At 44.9% G+C, this 16,918-nt stretch overlaps 1 protein-coding gene across 4 annotated transcripts in view; it reads right to left on the bottom strand.

The window, feature by feature from the left end:
• APBA1 (amyloid beta precursor protein binding family A member 1) overlaps window positions 1–16,918 on the bottom strand; it is a 108,219-nt gene that overhangs the window by 35,640 nt on the left and 55,661 nt on the right. For all 4 annotated transcript variants that reach the window (XM_081940630.1, XM_081940632.1, XM_081940633.1 and 1 more), the window contains exon 2: window positions 11,925–13,123. In XM_081940630.1, the coding sequence (XP_081796756.1) occupies window positions 11,925–13,070 (1,146 nt within the window). In that variant the 5' untranslated portion in view covers window positions 13,071–13,123. The remainder of the gene's footprint in view (window positions 1–11,924; window positions 13,124–16,918) is intronic.

The following is a 16,918-nucleotide window of genomic DNA, read 5'->3' as shown; positions in this document are numbered from 1 at the left end:
GCCTATCTCTATCAGAATTTAATCCTACTTGGCTTCCAAGTAATAGCAATACAGTAGCAAATACTATTATCAACATGTGAAATAGAAAAAGAATTTAGAATATTTATTTTATTTAAATTGATTCATTATGAGTTATCAGATCATTGTCAAAGCAAACAGAAAGACAGATTTTCTCCATGGTTCTTTTAAAAACCAATGACAAATTTGAAAACTTTTTACTGAGCATCTTTTAAAACACTGTAAGCAATGCAGAATTAAATACATATCAGCATAAATAAAATTGTTGTTTTAAATACTCATTTCAAATACAAGATTTCAATTTCAAATATTCAATATTCATTTCAAATACATGATTTAAACATTAGTCCTTTGTACGCATGCAAATGAAACAGCATGGCTGATCTATTTTTTTATTAAAAAAATTGAAAGAATGAGAGCTTCTGAATGTGAGACATACCATTTTAGTGATACTGAATCAAGAATGAGTCTTAGATCAGAATGATAAGAAAGAAGTGGGAAAAATGATATGAAAATAGAATAAATGTAGAAAAAGAAACTCTGCTATAGGTATTCCCTACTTAACAATGGTAATTGGAATGAGAATTTCAACATCATGTGACCATGTTGCTTAGCAACAGTGGACCTCACTGTTGAAAAGGAGGCCATTAAGACATTAAGTCACATGATTACAACTTCCAAATTCCTAAAGGTTTCCCCATTGACTTTGCTCATGGGAAGTCAACAGAGAAGGTCACAACTGTGACTGTGTGACCACAAGAAGTTGCAAAGTTTGGAAATCCAGACTGATTGCCAAGTGCCCAGATTGCAATCACATGATTGTGGGTGTGCTGTCATGGCCAGAACTTTGAGAACCGGTTGTAAATACCACTTCTGCCATCACAAGTTAAAATAGTCACTGAATGAGTGCACTCCTTGTAATATTATTTTCGAAAATCTAAGAGTAAGAGGTAGGTGTGTGTGTGTGCGTGTGTGTGTGTATGTGAGAGAGAGAGAGGGAGAGTGAAGGTATGACTTGAACACAAATATCTGCAAATACAATTTGAATACAGGATAACATATGAATCTGCAAAGAAATTATCCCAACTTTGTACAAAAGCGTAACTATGTAATAAAGACGGTAACATATTCTACTCTAGCCCCCATGCTCCTGAACAATAGACATCTTCTAGCATCAAAAGGTTGAAGACTGATGCATCTATCCACACACACCAAGGCTCATGCCATGTAACAAAAGTATTAAATTCTCTTGAAAAATGAATTTTGTCAGTTTAAAAACCTAAATTAAAGGAAAGCCAAAAGTGATGTGACACAATTGTATTATTGTCTCCTTGCGGCTGCTATCATTTTCAAACCAAAATGTTTGTTTATTTCTTTTTTGTATTATTTATTTGTAATAGAAGCTGAACTAAGTTTGCAAATTAAAAGAAACTGAAGTAAGACGCGGGGATAGTTAATAAATTAACAAAGGTCTGACTATTACAGCATTTAAAGTGTGCTATTTTAGGATATGGGTGTTCATTGTATAATTTTAAGTGTTAGCACTAAATAAAATGCCCTACCATCAGCATTCTGAAATGCAATTCCAAAACCTTTTTTTAAGCAAATGCTGAGCACTTCCTCACATCCATATTGCTGGTCACAATCCTTTAGCCCCTTCCAGCACCTGAAACCTACTTAATTATTCAGTGCAACCTTCTCTATTCCCTTTATTAATAATAGATTGTCCCTGCTGTAGGAAAAAAAACAAACCCAGAAGCTTTACAAAATAACTTGAGCATCAGATTCAGAACTAAGTTAAAAATAGAATGAGCATTAACTCAACAAAGAGGTGAAGACACGTTATCTTAAAAAAAAAAGTTAAAACTTCAGTTCATCAAACCATATTACCCATGTGTATAATTTTCAAAACAACACAAAAACAAATCTGTGCTGTCTGAAGCTTGCAAACCATGTAAAGGCTGTCACCAACTGTTCTTCAACATGGCTGAGGGGTATTCACTGTACGAAGTTATTGCTCTGTTGGTCCCAAAAGAGAGGGCGCACAAACTCAGGAAGGAATGCCTTTATTCACTAAACATATAACTGCACAAAATGCAATTTCTTCTGAGGAAATGATGTTAAAATATGTCTGTCAGGCCTGCAGCCATCTTTTCTTTTGGATCTTTGGCCTGTCATGCTGTCTATTATTCTACTATGCATTTTTTATGGGAAATCCTGTGGGAAAATGGGAGTGGGGATTGTACGAAGTTAGATGATATGTAGCCATAACAAAATTCTTTCTAGAAAGCCAAGGTCATCCTTTGACTTCACACCTCTGCACCTGACCGGAACTAGATGGGTGAAACTGCCAGCATGGCAGTAGAGGATTGGATCATGTGATGGACTTGTGGGTGTGGGGGCAAGATCTTGAACTTTCAACTGAGTGGGGAAAACTGGGAAGCTTTAAGATTCGGGTTTTCTCAGATGTGCCAACATGGCTCTCTTAATAAATTGGAAGTTTGAGCAATACTTTGCCTTGGACTCTGATTAACTTTTGGATGCTATTTGGAACCCTGACATTAACCCGAATCGACAATGTATTAAGGTTAATGGTTTCTAAACAGTGATAGCAGTAATGGTTACTAAATGAAACCTGCCTGATCAGAAAAATTGTGAGAGTCCAATATGCCATTATCACAGACAATCTGTAATTTCACAAATGTTCTAGCCACTTCTTTTGGAAGAAAAGAACCTGGCGTTCAGAAGTCTGAAATACTCAATCTGTGGTCACCAGGGAGCCCAAGAACCCATTCCTTGAGATCTGCACAGCTCCTGATCTTCCCCGATGTTCAAAATTACATTGCTTTTTAACTGGGTGACCTACATGCAGTAAAGTGCTAAATCTTCAGCACTATTTTTTATTTTTAAAAATATAAGACTTTGGAGTCTTAAATACATTCTTAGGAAAGCAAAATACAGGATGCATTCATTTCGCCTGCATTTTCTTAGGAAGTTTGCTTTTGTTTGTGTACTACATTTTGCTCGTTTGTTAATTATATTTTGATATTTGGATATACAGAATGAGTGCTTTGCCTGACTACATACAAATAACGTAGTTTTCTTCTATCAAATGGATATTGCATGCTTAGTGGGAGCAAGAAAATATGCAATATAACATTTGGGGCTGCAACCTCGCTTTTGGCTTGTATGTTGAGTTCTTGATGCAAGCTACATCTCTCTGAGCCAAATTGGTACATCTTTTAAAGAGTGGTATAAAACATAAGGGGTATCGGCACTGATGTATATTCCAAAATATTTTATGAAATCCCGCAAATAATCCTAGCAGATTAATAAATTGTAGCAATAAGGGGGCAAAGTGACAGTTGGTCTTACCTGAACTGTTGTTTTAGGAGGTTTTGCAAGATTAGCCAGGTTTGGTATTGTGATGTCCAATTGGCCTTGAGACAGAGTTAATTTGAAGCCATGTCTCTGTGCTCCTTGCTTCTGGTTCCAGTTTCAACGAGTCAAGACCACTGCAAAATACCTGAAAACAAGTAATAAGGAAACACACCCTACCCCCTGAACTCAACCCCTGGACCAATGCTAGGGCGGGAACCTGGCTAATCCTGCAAAACCTCCTAAAACAACAGTTCAGGTAAGACCAACTGTCATTTTCCGGAGGAATTTTGCAGGATTAGCCAGGTTTGGGACATACCCAAGTTAACGTCCCTCAGGGGGGGCACTATTGGTCCTGGGCCCCTCATGCGCTACCACGTTGTAACACCCTACAACCAAATGCCGCATCAGCCAATGCAAACACGTCTAACCTGTAGTGCCTGATAAAGGGAGACGGGGATGCCCTGCAAATCTCCACAATAGGTGTCTGTGTGGCCCAGGCCCCCCAGGTAGCCACACTCCTAGTGGAGTGTGCTGTGATGCCCTGGAGCATCGGAAGTTGCTGAACCTCATAGGCCAATGCGATGGCCAGTTTGATCCACTTCCCTATAGCCAAGGAGAACACACTCTTCGCCAGGGAAGACAGATAAAAGGAAATGAAGAGTGCCTCAGGTAAATACGCAAGGCATGCCTGACATCCAGCCGGTGCCAAAGGCGCTCCCTATCATGAGACGGGTTTGGACAAAAATCAGGTAATACCACCTCCTGTGACCTGTGGAAAAGGGAGTTAACCTTGGGAACAAAAGTCGGATCCAGTCACAGGATGACCCGATTATTGTGGAATGTACAAAGATCCGACCTGGAGGACAACGCTCCCAGTTCGGCGATGCGACGGGCTGAGGTGACTGCCACAAGGAACACTCCCTTAAGGGTTACGAACTTCAGGTCAACTGTCCTCAGAGGTTCGAATGGTGCTCCTGTCATTGCTTGGACAACCGTAGTGAGGCTCCATGTTGGAAACCTGTGGACTACCGGGAGACGGAGATTCCCCGCACCCTTCAGGAACCTCTTAATTAACGGAACCTGGGAAAGTGGAAGGAGCCCTGTCCTGAGGGTGCCATGTGAGAGCCCCCTATCCAATCCATCTTGGAGGAACTCGAAGACATGCGGTACTGAAGGCTTGCGGGGATTCGCTCCCAAGACCCGGCACCACTATGCAAAGATCCGCCAGGTGGAATCATAAATCCTAGTGATGGAACCCTTGTGTAAAGCCTCAATTGTGGAGATCACCCTCTGTGAAAGCTGGGCGGCCCTCAGGCACTCCCGCTCAATCTCCACACGGCTAGCTGCAGCCACTGTGGCTTGAGATGCACCAGGTTCCCTGTCTGAGGTCCACATCCCTCCCTGGGATCCTCCACGGCTGTGACACTGACAGGCACATTAGGTCTGCAAACCACGCCCGGTGCGGCCAGTAGGGTGCCACTAAGATGAGCTCCGCCCTCTCTGATATCACTTTCCAAACTACCCCAGGGAGAAGGGGGAGGGGAGGGAAGGTGTAGAGCAGGCCTTTCAGCCACGGAATCCGAAGCGCATCGACTCCCTCTGTCCCCCGAGCCGGGAACCGAGAGAAGAACCGATCCACCTGAGCGTTCTGCGGTGTGGCAAACAGGTCCATCTCCGGATGGCCAAACCTGGAGCAGATGGCCTGGAACAGTTTTGGAGAAAGGCTCCACTCCCCGTGGTCGACCGTGACCTGTCTTAGCCAATCGGCTTAATGGTTGTCCACCCCTGTGATGTGCTCCACCCTCAGCGATCGAAGATGCCTCTCCGCCCAGGCGCTGAGTGCCACCACCTCAGTTCGAAGAGCCCTGAAGTGTGTGCCGCCCTGTTGGTTGACATGGGCCTTCGCCGCCACGTTGTCGGTCAGCACCAAGACGTCTCGATCCCGAACATGGTCCTTGAAGTGCCGCAATGCCAAGGGAATCACTCGCAGTTCCAGCCAATTTATATTGTGTTGGAGGTCCAACCAGGTCCAATGCCCCTGCGCCATCTGGGACTCCAAGAGCTTCCCACTCCTACAAGCTGTCGTCCATTGTCAGGATGAGGTGCTCCATCTCCCTGAACTCGCAGCCCTTGTGTAGTGCTGGGGAGAGCCACCACCTCAATGACAGCTGCACCTGTGGTGTGTCACTGGAACCTTTTCCTCGGAATTGCTGGAGTTGGACCTCTGATGTGGCAGGAGACGCCACTGGAGCGGCCTCACATGTAGATGAGCCCAAGGCACCACGTCTATGCAAGAAATGAATTTTCCCAGCAAGCTGAAAAGCACTACTACAGGGTAAAACGTTGACTTCTAACTTGTCTAACTAAGGCTAACAAACTAACTTTACAGTCATGGGACAGGAACACCTTCCACAGCTTAGAGTCTATGATGGTCCCCAGGTGAGGAATCCTGGTGGCGGGAACGAGGGAACTCTTATCTAAGTCAACCAAAAAACCTAACTGCTGTAATGTGGATACCACCAATGAAATATCCTCCCTTGCCTGCTCAAAAGATGCTGCTTGGACTAAGATGTCATCAAGATAGCATTGGACCCAGACAGAGCACTCACGGACAGAAGCCGCCACTGCGGCTAGGACCTTAGTGAAGGTCCAAGGCGCCAAAGCCAAGCCAAATGGTAGGGCCTTATACTGATAGTGGCTACCTAAATAGGAGAACCTGAGATAAGATGGCCAGGGAAGATGGGGATATGGAGGTAAGCCTCCATCAGGTCAATGGAGGCCATGAAGTCATTCTGCCTGACCCCCGCCAAGATGGGTTTCAGGGATGCCATCTTGAATCTTCTATAGACTAAGTGAAAATTTAGCAGTTTAAGATCCAGTATCGCCCTCCATCCCCCGAACTCTTCTGAACGACAAAGAGGTTGGAATAGAAACCTGACCCCACTTGGTCCGGAAGAAACAGTTCCACCGCCGTAATCTCTAGGGGATGTCGGATTGCCTGCCTCATGAGAGAGCGTTTATCTTTACTCTTGGCGACCGAAAACGTCGGAAAATGGTTTGATGGAATGGAGAGAAACTCTAGGCGCAGGCCAAATGTGATGGCATTCAGAACCCAGTCGTCAGTGGTATTCTCAGCCCAGGCATTGGCAAACAGAAGCAGTCTGCCGCCTATGTGGGGGTCGCTATTGACCTATCTGCCCCGGCGGTAGGGACGGCCACCTCCCCCCCGAAAGGGCCTCTTCCCCTGAGGTTGGAACCTAGGACTATCCCTGGTGTAGTGCCTATCCGACTGCCTATCTGATCTCGGAAAATACCTGCTGTGTTGCGCATCCTGATCTGACTGACAATAGGACTGCTTCCGAAAATAAGGTGCAGATTTTTGCTCCAACTTCTTTGCGGGCGAGGGCATGACCTTCTTTTTGTTCTTGTCCTCAACGAGGATTGGGTCCAACGGGGTACCAAAAAGGGATCCCCCAGAATAAGGCGATGATGCCAGGTGCCACTTTGCCTTGTTCTCCGCTTGCCACTCTCTCAGCCACAGGAGACGTTGGGAGGTCACCGGGGCCGCCATTGCCCGTAAGGCATACTTCATGGCATGCAGAGTGGTGTCCACAGAGAATTGTGCAACAGCAACCAGCTTGTTGAGATCTTGGTGAGTATGCACCTCCTCAAGCAGAATTCTTTCCTGCATCTGTTGTAGCCAAAGGATAGCCATGTGGCTGTAGAACGACACAGAGGCAGCTGCCTTGATGGCCTATGTGGAAGACTGGAATGTTTTACAAAGGGTCAGCTCCGCTTTCTTGTCCTCGGCCTTCAAGTAATCAGCCACATCGCCAGACCCCACCGTTGACGTGGAAGCCAATGCCACCACTGGAGGGTCCACTGTGAGCACGCCTCAGAGAAACTAGGTTCCATGTTAAAGAACCTCCTATCACTGCTGCTGCGGTTAGGAAATGTTCCTGGCTTTTCCCACTGCTTTTTAACTCCATCTAGGAACAACTTAGGGGCAGGGATATCTTCCTTCGCTGGAGGAGGCTGTGAGTAAACTCGATCCTCTGGCTTTTTCTCCAGACCACCCTCTTTGGCACCTAACTTGGCGCCCTCCGTCTCACCCAGTTGCGCTGTGGCCCTGGCCTTGCACAACAGTGACTTGAACAAATCCGGAGGAAACAAACCAGAGAACGCTGGTGCCTCAGGCTTTGAAGGATCCTCATCATCAGACATGTCTACTTCTCTCTGAACCTGATCCCCCGCCATGGAACCTTTGCTAGCCAGAGAAGGAGAAACAGGCCAGCGCACCTCCAAGGGAGAAGGCCTAGGCCTGGCTTGAGCAGTGGCACCCCCCCCCGGGGGTCGCACAGACCCCTTCTGTAACTCAGCAGAAATTCCATGTAAAATTGCAGAGGAGATAAACCTCTGAATGCTTGCTGGAAGCTGCTCCATGTCTCTGACGAAGGAATCCCCCTCCTCCTCTTGTGCAGTCTTCAGACTGTGGAGCCAATGATGGCCTGATGGGACTATCCCCCCTGGCTCCCCTGCACTGAAAAGAATCCCTTAGATAGGGGCCCCGTTACACATGGAGAGTGGGGGAGGGAGGCAAAATGTCCCTGAGATACAATGGGGAATTCCCCCCCTAGATCTAATGGGCGATCTAGACCTCAAGGGAGAACTAGGCCTACCCCTCTGTTCAACCCTGGACACCTGCTTTTCCAGGGCACTGTGCCTCCTTTCCTCATCCTTCTGCAAGGCCTTGGAGGATTTTCCAGCTGCTGCAGTTTTTCGCAGTCTCACAGAGGCTGTGGGCCTCACTCAGGCCCCACTGGAGGTCTCCTCCCCAGGGGACAATGGAGGGGAATCCAGCCTCTCCTCTGCATTTGCCATGGCACCAGGTCAGGGCTCCACCAGGCTCAGCCCACCAGAAACAGCAGTGACCAAGACAGTTCCCCCAATCACTCACGGCCTCCACGCGACGAAATCAGCCTCTGGTAGACCTTTCCGGCCCCTTTTGCAAGCCATGAGGCTGCCAGCAGCACCACGTGGCGTGCCACGTGGTCCTCACTGTCCCGCGCCACTCCGGGCCTCCTGCCGTCGATCTGGGCCCACAGGGCCTTGCCACCGCTGCAGAAGGGATGGCCACCCAGGAAGGCAGGGATGAAAATGAGGCTTGTAGTAGCCTCTGCCCCAGCCCATGTGGCCCGCAGGAAATTGAGGCCCCAAAATGGCCGCTGTAATGGCGTCCTGCCTCTATAGCCCCAAGAAGCAACTTTTAAAACCCTTACCGGCGGCCGGGAGCAAGCCACACCAAGGGGAGGCTTCCAGGTATCAGATGGACACAAGGGGAAGAAGGCAGGGAGAAGGAATTTGCAGGATGGCACTGGATTGTTTTTGGAACAATCAGGAACCAAAAGCAACTCATCTTTCTTCGGCCAGACAGAGTTGAAACTGGAACCAGAAGCAAGGAGCACAGAGGCGTGGCTTCAAATTAACTCTGTCTCGAGGCCAATTGGACATCACAATACCAAACCTGGCTAATCCTGCAAAATTTCTCCGGAAAACATCACTATTTCTGCACTCTTATTGCATAATGGTGATGGTTGTATGACAGCCCTGTTTAGGATGACCCACTCCCTATTGGGGTTCTTGGGCCACAGGATCTTCTCCAACACTATGTTGAAGAATATTCATGGTATCTGATAGGAAAAGTCATTCAGATTACCTTGGAGTTGGACTCTTAACAGGCAAATCCTAATGAGTTGCCCAAGGAAGAATCTTGGGATGTTATCTGGACTGAGTTTGATTCTTATTCCCAAGAAAGTGAGCAATGTGCTCTTGCCTGTTAGTCCAACCTCCTGTTTGTTAGATCCTGGCTTTCCTGGGTTATTAAAACAATCTAGGAGATGATGATGGGATGGCTTCAGCTGGTGGTTTGAGCCTCTTTGAGACAGTGGTCCCACCAGCCTTGAAGGAGATAGCAATAAATCCCTTCCTCAAGGGATTACTACTGGATAATTGTTGAAGAATTATCTCTGTTGGAAAAGTATCAGCCAGTTTCAAATTTTCCTTTTCTCATGGAGACAGTGGAAAAGGTAGTTGAATGACAGCTACAAAGCATCTTGGGGGATCTTGAATTGTTATCCGGAGTGCTTTCAATCTGGCACCAGGTCAAGGTAGAGTGCAAAGATAACACTAGTCATACTTGCTGATGATTCTTAGTGGAGTCTTTGGGATAGGAGTGGTACATCCATCCTAGGGCTCCTTGATATTTCAGCAGCTTTCAATACTTCACGTTATCCTTCTGGACTGGCTACAGGAATTAGGAGCTCAAGGCACTGTGCTCCAGTGGTTCACCTCCTTCTGCAATGCTAAGTTCCAGTCAGTATAGACACGGGGAAAGAGATTGCATCTGTGGCCCTTCATATGTGGGGTGTCTCAGGGCTTGTCGTTTCTCCCCTATCCTGTACAATATCTACTTGAAAGCACTTGATGAGGTCATCTGCCAGTTTGAGGTACAGTATCTTCACTATGCTGATGGTACCCAACTTTACATCTCCATCCTGAATGATCTAGGTGAAGCTGTCAATGCACTGATCCAGTATCTACAGGCTGTTTGGGTCTGGATGGGGGTGGTGGTGGATGGGGGGACAGAGTTTGGCTCAATCCTAACAACGCTGCAACTGTTTAGACTGTTTTGGGAATGTCACCATCTTTGGTTTTGGATGAGGCTCCACTTCCACAGCCAAGACTGATGTGCAGTCTTGGGGTTCCTTCTGGATTCGCAGCTCAAAGAGCAGGTGGCAGCTGTGGCCTTTGCACACCAGTTGCACCCTTTCCTTGATCAGGAGGCCCTTCAGATAGTCATTCATGGTCATCTTACAATTAGATTGCAACACATCTAATTGTGGCTGCTCTTGAAAACCACCCAGAAGCTGCAACTGGTTCAAAATGCAGTGTTGTGAGCAGTAATGAGTGTCTCTTAGTGTGCCTATATTTCACCACTGCTATGCAAGTTGTATTGGTTGTCAGTTGGCTTCTGAGTGCAATTCAAGATCTGATTATTACGTATAAATCTCGGTATGGGATGGGGTCTGGACCAGAGGTGGGTTGATGCCGGTTCGGCCGAACCAGTAGTGGAATTCAGGCCTGGGTCGCAGAACTGGCAGCAACCCAGGCCTGACACACCTCCAAACCAGTTCTCCGGTGTCTTCTGCCGTTGCTGGCATGGTTCTGCGCATGCACAGAGCAATTTTTAGTAAAATGCAGAAGCAACGTGCGGCCAGCGTGCATGCAAACGAAGCAAGCAGCGCTTGCGCAAAGCATGCATGCAGCGAACCGGTACTGACCGATTCAGGAACCCACTCCTGGTCTGGATATATGAGAGACTGTTTGTCTCAAACTGTTTCTGCCTGTCCAGTATATTCCAGAAAAATGAGTGTCTCCAGGCCCCCTCCATTAAACACTGCCATCTAGAAGTGTGTCTTCTCTGTTGCTGCCCCATCCTCTACAATAGCATTGCTTCCAGACATTACAGTGGCATCCACTCTGGAGTTCCAGAATGTTTTGTAAACTTGCCTTTGATTCCAGGCTACAGGTTTTTATTTATTATTTGTTAAATGCCCCCGTTTTGCTGTTTTTCTTATATATTAAGTTGCGAGTTATTGGTGCTCTCTGAGTTTGGGTATTTTTTTGTAGACGTTTCATTACCAAACTATACAGTAACATCACTGAAGTGTCGGCAAGAAAACAATCAAGCTCAGAGAGCACCTAGGATCCCACAGTTCAACCCTGAGTATAAATATTTTCTTCTATCAGTGTATCACATTATTTTAGTTTGAGCTGTCTGCTTGATTCAATGTTTTTACCTGTTTTCATATTTTTCCTTGCTTTATACGATATCCAGAGGCCACTAAATTACAATAAACAAACAAATGAATTCTACCAAAATCTATTATGTGTACCTTTCTGGTATTAAATTTGCATAGAAATTTTAAAAACCTGGCACTTTAGCATGCCAAACATAAAAATACCATAATGGGGAATTGGGGATACTGTACTGAAAGCAAGAAAACTTTGTAAAAAGTAAATATTGTCAAAAGAACTATGGAACAATGTTATGTGGCTTACGGCAGGAAAACATCTGCTATATGGATGATTTAAAAGGTCACATATTTCAAAAGGGCTAACACCACGGCAACACACTACTGATGACAAAAACAAATTCATAGCACAGGTGCTTAGAATTCTTTTCCAGAAAGTTCATGTTTTATGCAAGCCATCTTAACTTTTTTCCTCCTTTTTGTTTGATATACAACAAAGATCAAAAGATAGCCAAGAGGAAGTTCATATTTTAATACTTATAATTTTAAAGCACTTTTTTGAAAAAGAGCAGACATCTTTATTGTATGTAACATGATGTTTCCAAAGCAAATTAAAAAACCTACAACCAACCTGCCTTAGATATCAAGTAATAATTTAATGAAAATTCTGACGTTTGCTTTCAAAGTGCAATTCCAAGTTGGTATACTCACATCTCCCTCTAGTGGTCTTTGATCCTCGTCATCCCTGGTCGGGCTGATATCCTGTCTCATCACCCAGATGGGTTCTTTGGGTTCGTCAGGAGTATATGGAGAACGAATAGTCTTTGTTTTCACTTCCTCAATAGCTTCCTTAATGTCTTTAATTGCCAGTGATATGGCATCCCTTTTTTCCTTGCTATATCTTTGCACTGATTCGCCTGCATTAACAGGTGCTCTAGAGTTGGTTGAAACCTGATTGCTGCTTTTATGGCGCATGTTAGCAGGAACGTTAGTGTCCACATTTTGTTCTGCTTCTGGCATCTCTTCAGCAGCTTTGTCCAGGCTCTGAGAACTCATGCTTTGTTTGACTTCAGCTACTATTTGGTCTATATCTTCCTCTTGTTCATAACTGTCCATACGAGGATACGGGGCAAATTCTGCCTCCTTTTCAGGACTGTCGGACTCCCCATCGGAGCGCTCATCATAGTGGTGAAGGCGTGCACCCAAAGCTTCCTTTCGATAGTTGTCAGCTTCTTCCCTCTCTTGCTCATACAGTCTAAGACCTTCCCGCACATCAAGGTCAGGCGTGTCACCTATCTCTTCATACACATGTTCCTGCAGCCCATAATCAGCATAGGGCTCTGCATACTGCTCATCTTCCCCTCGATGGAAGAGCCTGTGAGTGTACACGTACCCAGAATACGCTGCATTCATGGCTTCCTCATGCTCAATGGAATGAAAGTGCAAGTGGTTGGGAAGAGTTCGGTTATGAATGGTTTCACCGTGCTCTGCCTCAGCGTTTTCAGTGTACTCTTCTGCTTCAGGTCGGTACTGCACCCCGTAGGCACTCTCATCCTCATTCTCGAGTACTCTGTCACCTTCATAGCTGTCTTCGGCTATGACATCTCCTTCAGCAGTGTCAGTATGATAATGGAAGCCACTTTCAGTGCTGGCTGACCGTGCTAATGTGCTTTCCTCTTCTTGCCTAGAAGGTCGTTCATGGCTGCCATTGGCACATCGTGGGTAATGAATGGCATACTGTTGCTGTTCTTCTTCTACTTCAGAATGTTCTAGGTCTGCCTCTACAGATTCATTCACTTCTCTATTTCCTAGTTCATCACTGACCTCTCCTTCAGCTGGTCCTTCAAAATGGTTCATGGCAGGTTCTACTAGGTATTTCACCTATTCTACTGACATTTTGTATGTTGAGGCTGTAAAGAAGTTACAAAAAGAACACTTTATTACATACAAAAAAAAGAGAGAGATTTTAAAACCCACTTCACCGACTATAAAAAGTAGGCAATTAGTTTGCATTTCCACTTTTAAAAAAAAGTCTCATAAATAAGAATTCTCTATAACTGGAATGGCAAAAATCAATAGTCACCATAAGCAGAAATCACTAATAACAATTGAGAGAAAGGATGGAATATGAAGACTAAGTGTCCAACAGAACAGAATAGGCAGATTGATTAGACAGACAGCATGAAAAATATCAAGAAAAGAAATCATTGCAAATGGGAAAGAAAGAGGATATAAAATAACTACATGGAAAAAAGGTAATATAAAATATGTGCAGGTGAAATTCTCCGTTTGTATATGCTTGTAGCTATTTAAATATACTTGCCAAAAGCCACGTTTCAAAAAAGAGGCAAGGATAGGACGAAAATGAATTAATATTCATTTAATTAATAATTACTGATTAAAATTAATTGCTTTTTAAATAAAAATATATTCATAAAATTACTTAGTCCTGTACCTGCACTTTTCCCAACAGAACATATAAGAGGAAACATATTTCCCTCCCAGGAAGGTCAGAAAAGAAAAAGAAAAATCCAGAATGGAGATAAGCCATGAGAAGGGAAGGAAAAGGGAGCAAAATAAAAATAGATGGAGATGAAGCAAGGGAAAGAGGTATCTAAACAGGAAAGGAAAAGAGAGAGAGAAGTCCTATTTAGTCATTTAAAACAAAGGTTAAAAATCAGCGGGCAAGCAACCCCTGCCAAGTGATAGAAAAACTTCAAAGACACAATTTTTATCCATGCTTTTCAGTCTAATCTTTACCTGCCTCCACTCCTTTATTTTTAACAGTATCCTATATTCTTGTCACCTAAATGCAAAATGACGCCCTCATCCATTTCACAGTAAAGATTGGTAGGAGATCCCAGGAAAAGACATTTAATTTGTGCTCGCTTCGACAGCACATATATTAAAATTGGAACGACACAGAAAAGACATTTAAAGACTTGCAGACCGGTGTTATGGAAAGTGGCAGAAATATATTTTATATTGTGAAGCTCAATGAAAGTTTTGATATGCAACATTATAAATAAGGACAGCTCTAGAGCCTGAACCATCATCAAACTATATAAACTAAAATAATATATAAATTATAGTCATGGTCTATTGCAATTTCAAAAAAAAGTATTCCCAAATAACTTTGAAATTTGCCACGTTGATAAATATTTAACACACAGAATTAACGCAAAGCCACAAATCTCCTGAATTTAACAATGAGTGGCATAAATAACATGTTGCTCTTTCCGCTAAGCCCACTGACTGCAGTGCTGGAGAGACAATTTCATTACTACTCATTACTGGAATTGCTTGCACACATTATTTTAAGGCTTCATTGCTAAATCAAGAGATGGCAATTAGCCATAACTCTCTCTAAGCAGTGGCCAGGACAATGAAGATAACTAAATTAAACTAAACTAAAGGACCCCATCCCCACAGCCTTCCTCTCGCCCTCCTCCTCCGCACTTTCAACTTTCATAGAGAGATTCTAAATAGATTCAACTTTCTAGATGGATTCAAAATGGAGACAAGCAGGTGTGGAAGAATGAGCCAGATAAGCTCACACCCACCAATCAACTTCTGGGAACTGAACACCTCTAAAGAAATGGAATGGCCCTTGGGATACACATCACACAGATCTTGTCATCAGAGGGGTTCAAGCCGTCTCAGAAGCAGGCTATTCATTCCAATGGAGAAACAAGTTAATCAAGCAGGAGAATTAACCCTACCAGGCAGTGGTGGGTTCCTACTTGTTCAGCCGAACCAGTAATGGTTTGGCAGCCCGGGTCACTGTAACCGGCAGTGACCCAGGCTTGCCACACCCCCAAACTTGTTCTCCGGGTGGCGCCATAGGTGCCAGCATCTTGTTTTTTGCTTCTGCGCATGTGCAGAGCAATTTTTATTGCACTGCGCATGCACACGCGAAGCATCCACGAGCGAACTGGCTGTAGTGACTGCCGGAACCCACCCCTGCTACCAGGACTATAACAGATAAAGACTTAGTAGACAAAAGCATGTGCAAGAGGCAGTTGAAGATCATTCCCATCTGAATTGCTACAGCTACAGCAATTCTTGTATTAGCCCGATGTCCAATATAAGTTTTTCCTCAGATAAGAGTTCCAAAATCACCTTCCAGTCAAGCTATGTATAGAAGAGGATATGACATTATGATCAGAGTCTGACATGCTTCAACTGTTAATTCATGTATGCTAGCAGGCTTAAAGATGAAATGTTCCTTCAAATCTTTTAGTTAAACAATCTTTTGTTGGAAAGCCAACAAAACAAAATGCTGTGATGTGTGAAGGAGGCATGATCTCTTTTTCCTTCACCAGTAATTTTATTTTGATCCCATAAACATGCACATTCAAGGAACACTGTGTAAAAAAACAATCACAAGGACGCCTCAATTTATGTTGTAACAAAGCAGAGGCTAGATTTTTTTCAGCCATTCTTACTTGAAAGAATAATTAATTAAGGCTAACCATTGCAGGGGGCAAAGAAAAAAAAAGTCAAGATAAAAAATTGTGTAACTAAAGCCCTATTCCTGCTACCTATAGGGTAGGACTTCGATCACATGAATGACCATACAAGCCACCATCTTGATCACATACTGCCAGGGCCGGATTTTCCTATAGGCTAACTAGGCTTCAGCTTAGGGCCTCAAGATCAAGAGGGCCCTTTTATTTTTATTTATTATCCGTGCCACATTTTTTATAAAGGTTAGTACCAATTACAACATGTTTCATTTAATATATTGATATATATCACAGTAATGATGTATTTTATTATCTCTCATGTAATTTACAAACTTAAAAATGGGAGGTGAAAGGGCCCCATAAGTGGAATAGCCTAGGGCAGTGATGGCGAACCTTTTTTGGCCTGCGTGCCACAAGTGGGGGGAGCGCAGGGGGGTCGAGTGCGGGCGTGCCGCACCCATAATGCAACGCGCGACCCCCCCAGTGCGCATGCGTGCAAAACGCGCAACCCCCCCATTTTTGCATGTTTTTTTGCCCCCCCCATGCTCCAGGGGCTTTATAGGAGCCTGGGGAGGGCGAAAAGAGCCTCCCCCGACCCCCCGGAGGCCCTCCGGAGACTTCAGGGACTGTCCAGAGGCTTCCCTGAAGCCTTCGGAGTGCTTAAAACCACCCTCCGAGCAAACCGGAAGTGACTTCCGGATTGCTCGGAGGGTCGTTTTAAGCGCTCCGAAGGCATCAGGGAAGCCTCGGACGGTCCCTGAAGCCTTCGGAGCACTTAAAACCACCCTCCGAGCAAACCGGAAGTGACTTCTGGGTTGCTCGGGGGGTGGTTTTAAGCGTTCCGAAGGCTTCAGGGACGGTCTCTGAAGCCTCCGGGGGGCCGGGGGAGGCTCTTTTCGCCCTCCCCAGGCTCCTATAAAGCCTCTGGAGCCTGGGGAAGGCGAAAAATAGCTTTTAAAAAGGTGAACTCAGCTGGCCAGCGCACGCATGCGCGCTGGCCAGCTGACAGGGCAGCGCCTTGCGTGCCGTGACAAATGGCTCCGCGTGCCACTTGTGGCACGCGTGCCATAGGTTCACCATCACGGGCCTAGGGCCTCTTTTCATCTAAATCCGGCCCTGCATACTGCTACTGTTGGATCTTAAAAAGCCAAGCAGCATTCTCTCTCTCTTTTTTTTTTTTTTTTTTTGACTGGGTTTTGGATGTTGTGTCTTAGAATTTAGTTTCAGATAAAAATT

Source organism: Natrix helvetica (assembly GCF_964273705.1).
Source record: "Natrix helvetica genome assembly, chromosome: 2".
Lineage (NCBI taxonomy): Eukaryota > Metazoa > Chordata > Lepidosauria > Squamata > Natricidae > Natrix > Natrix helvetica.
This window is presented reverse-complemented; position numbering and strand designations above follow the sequence as displayed.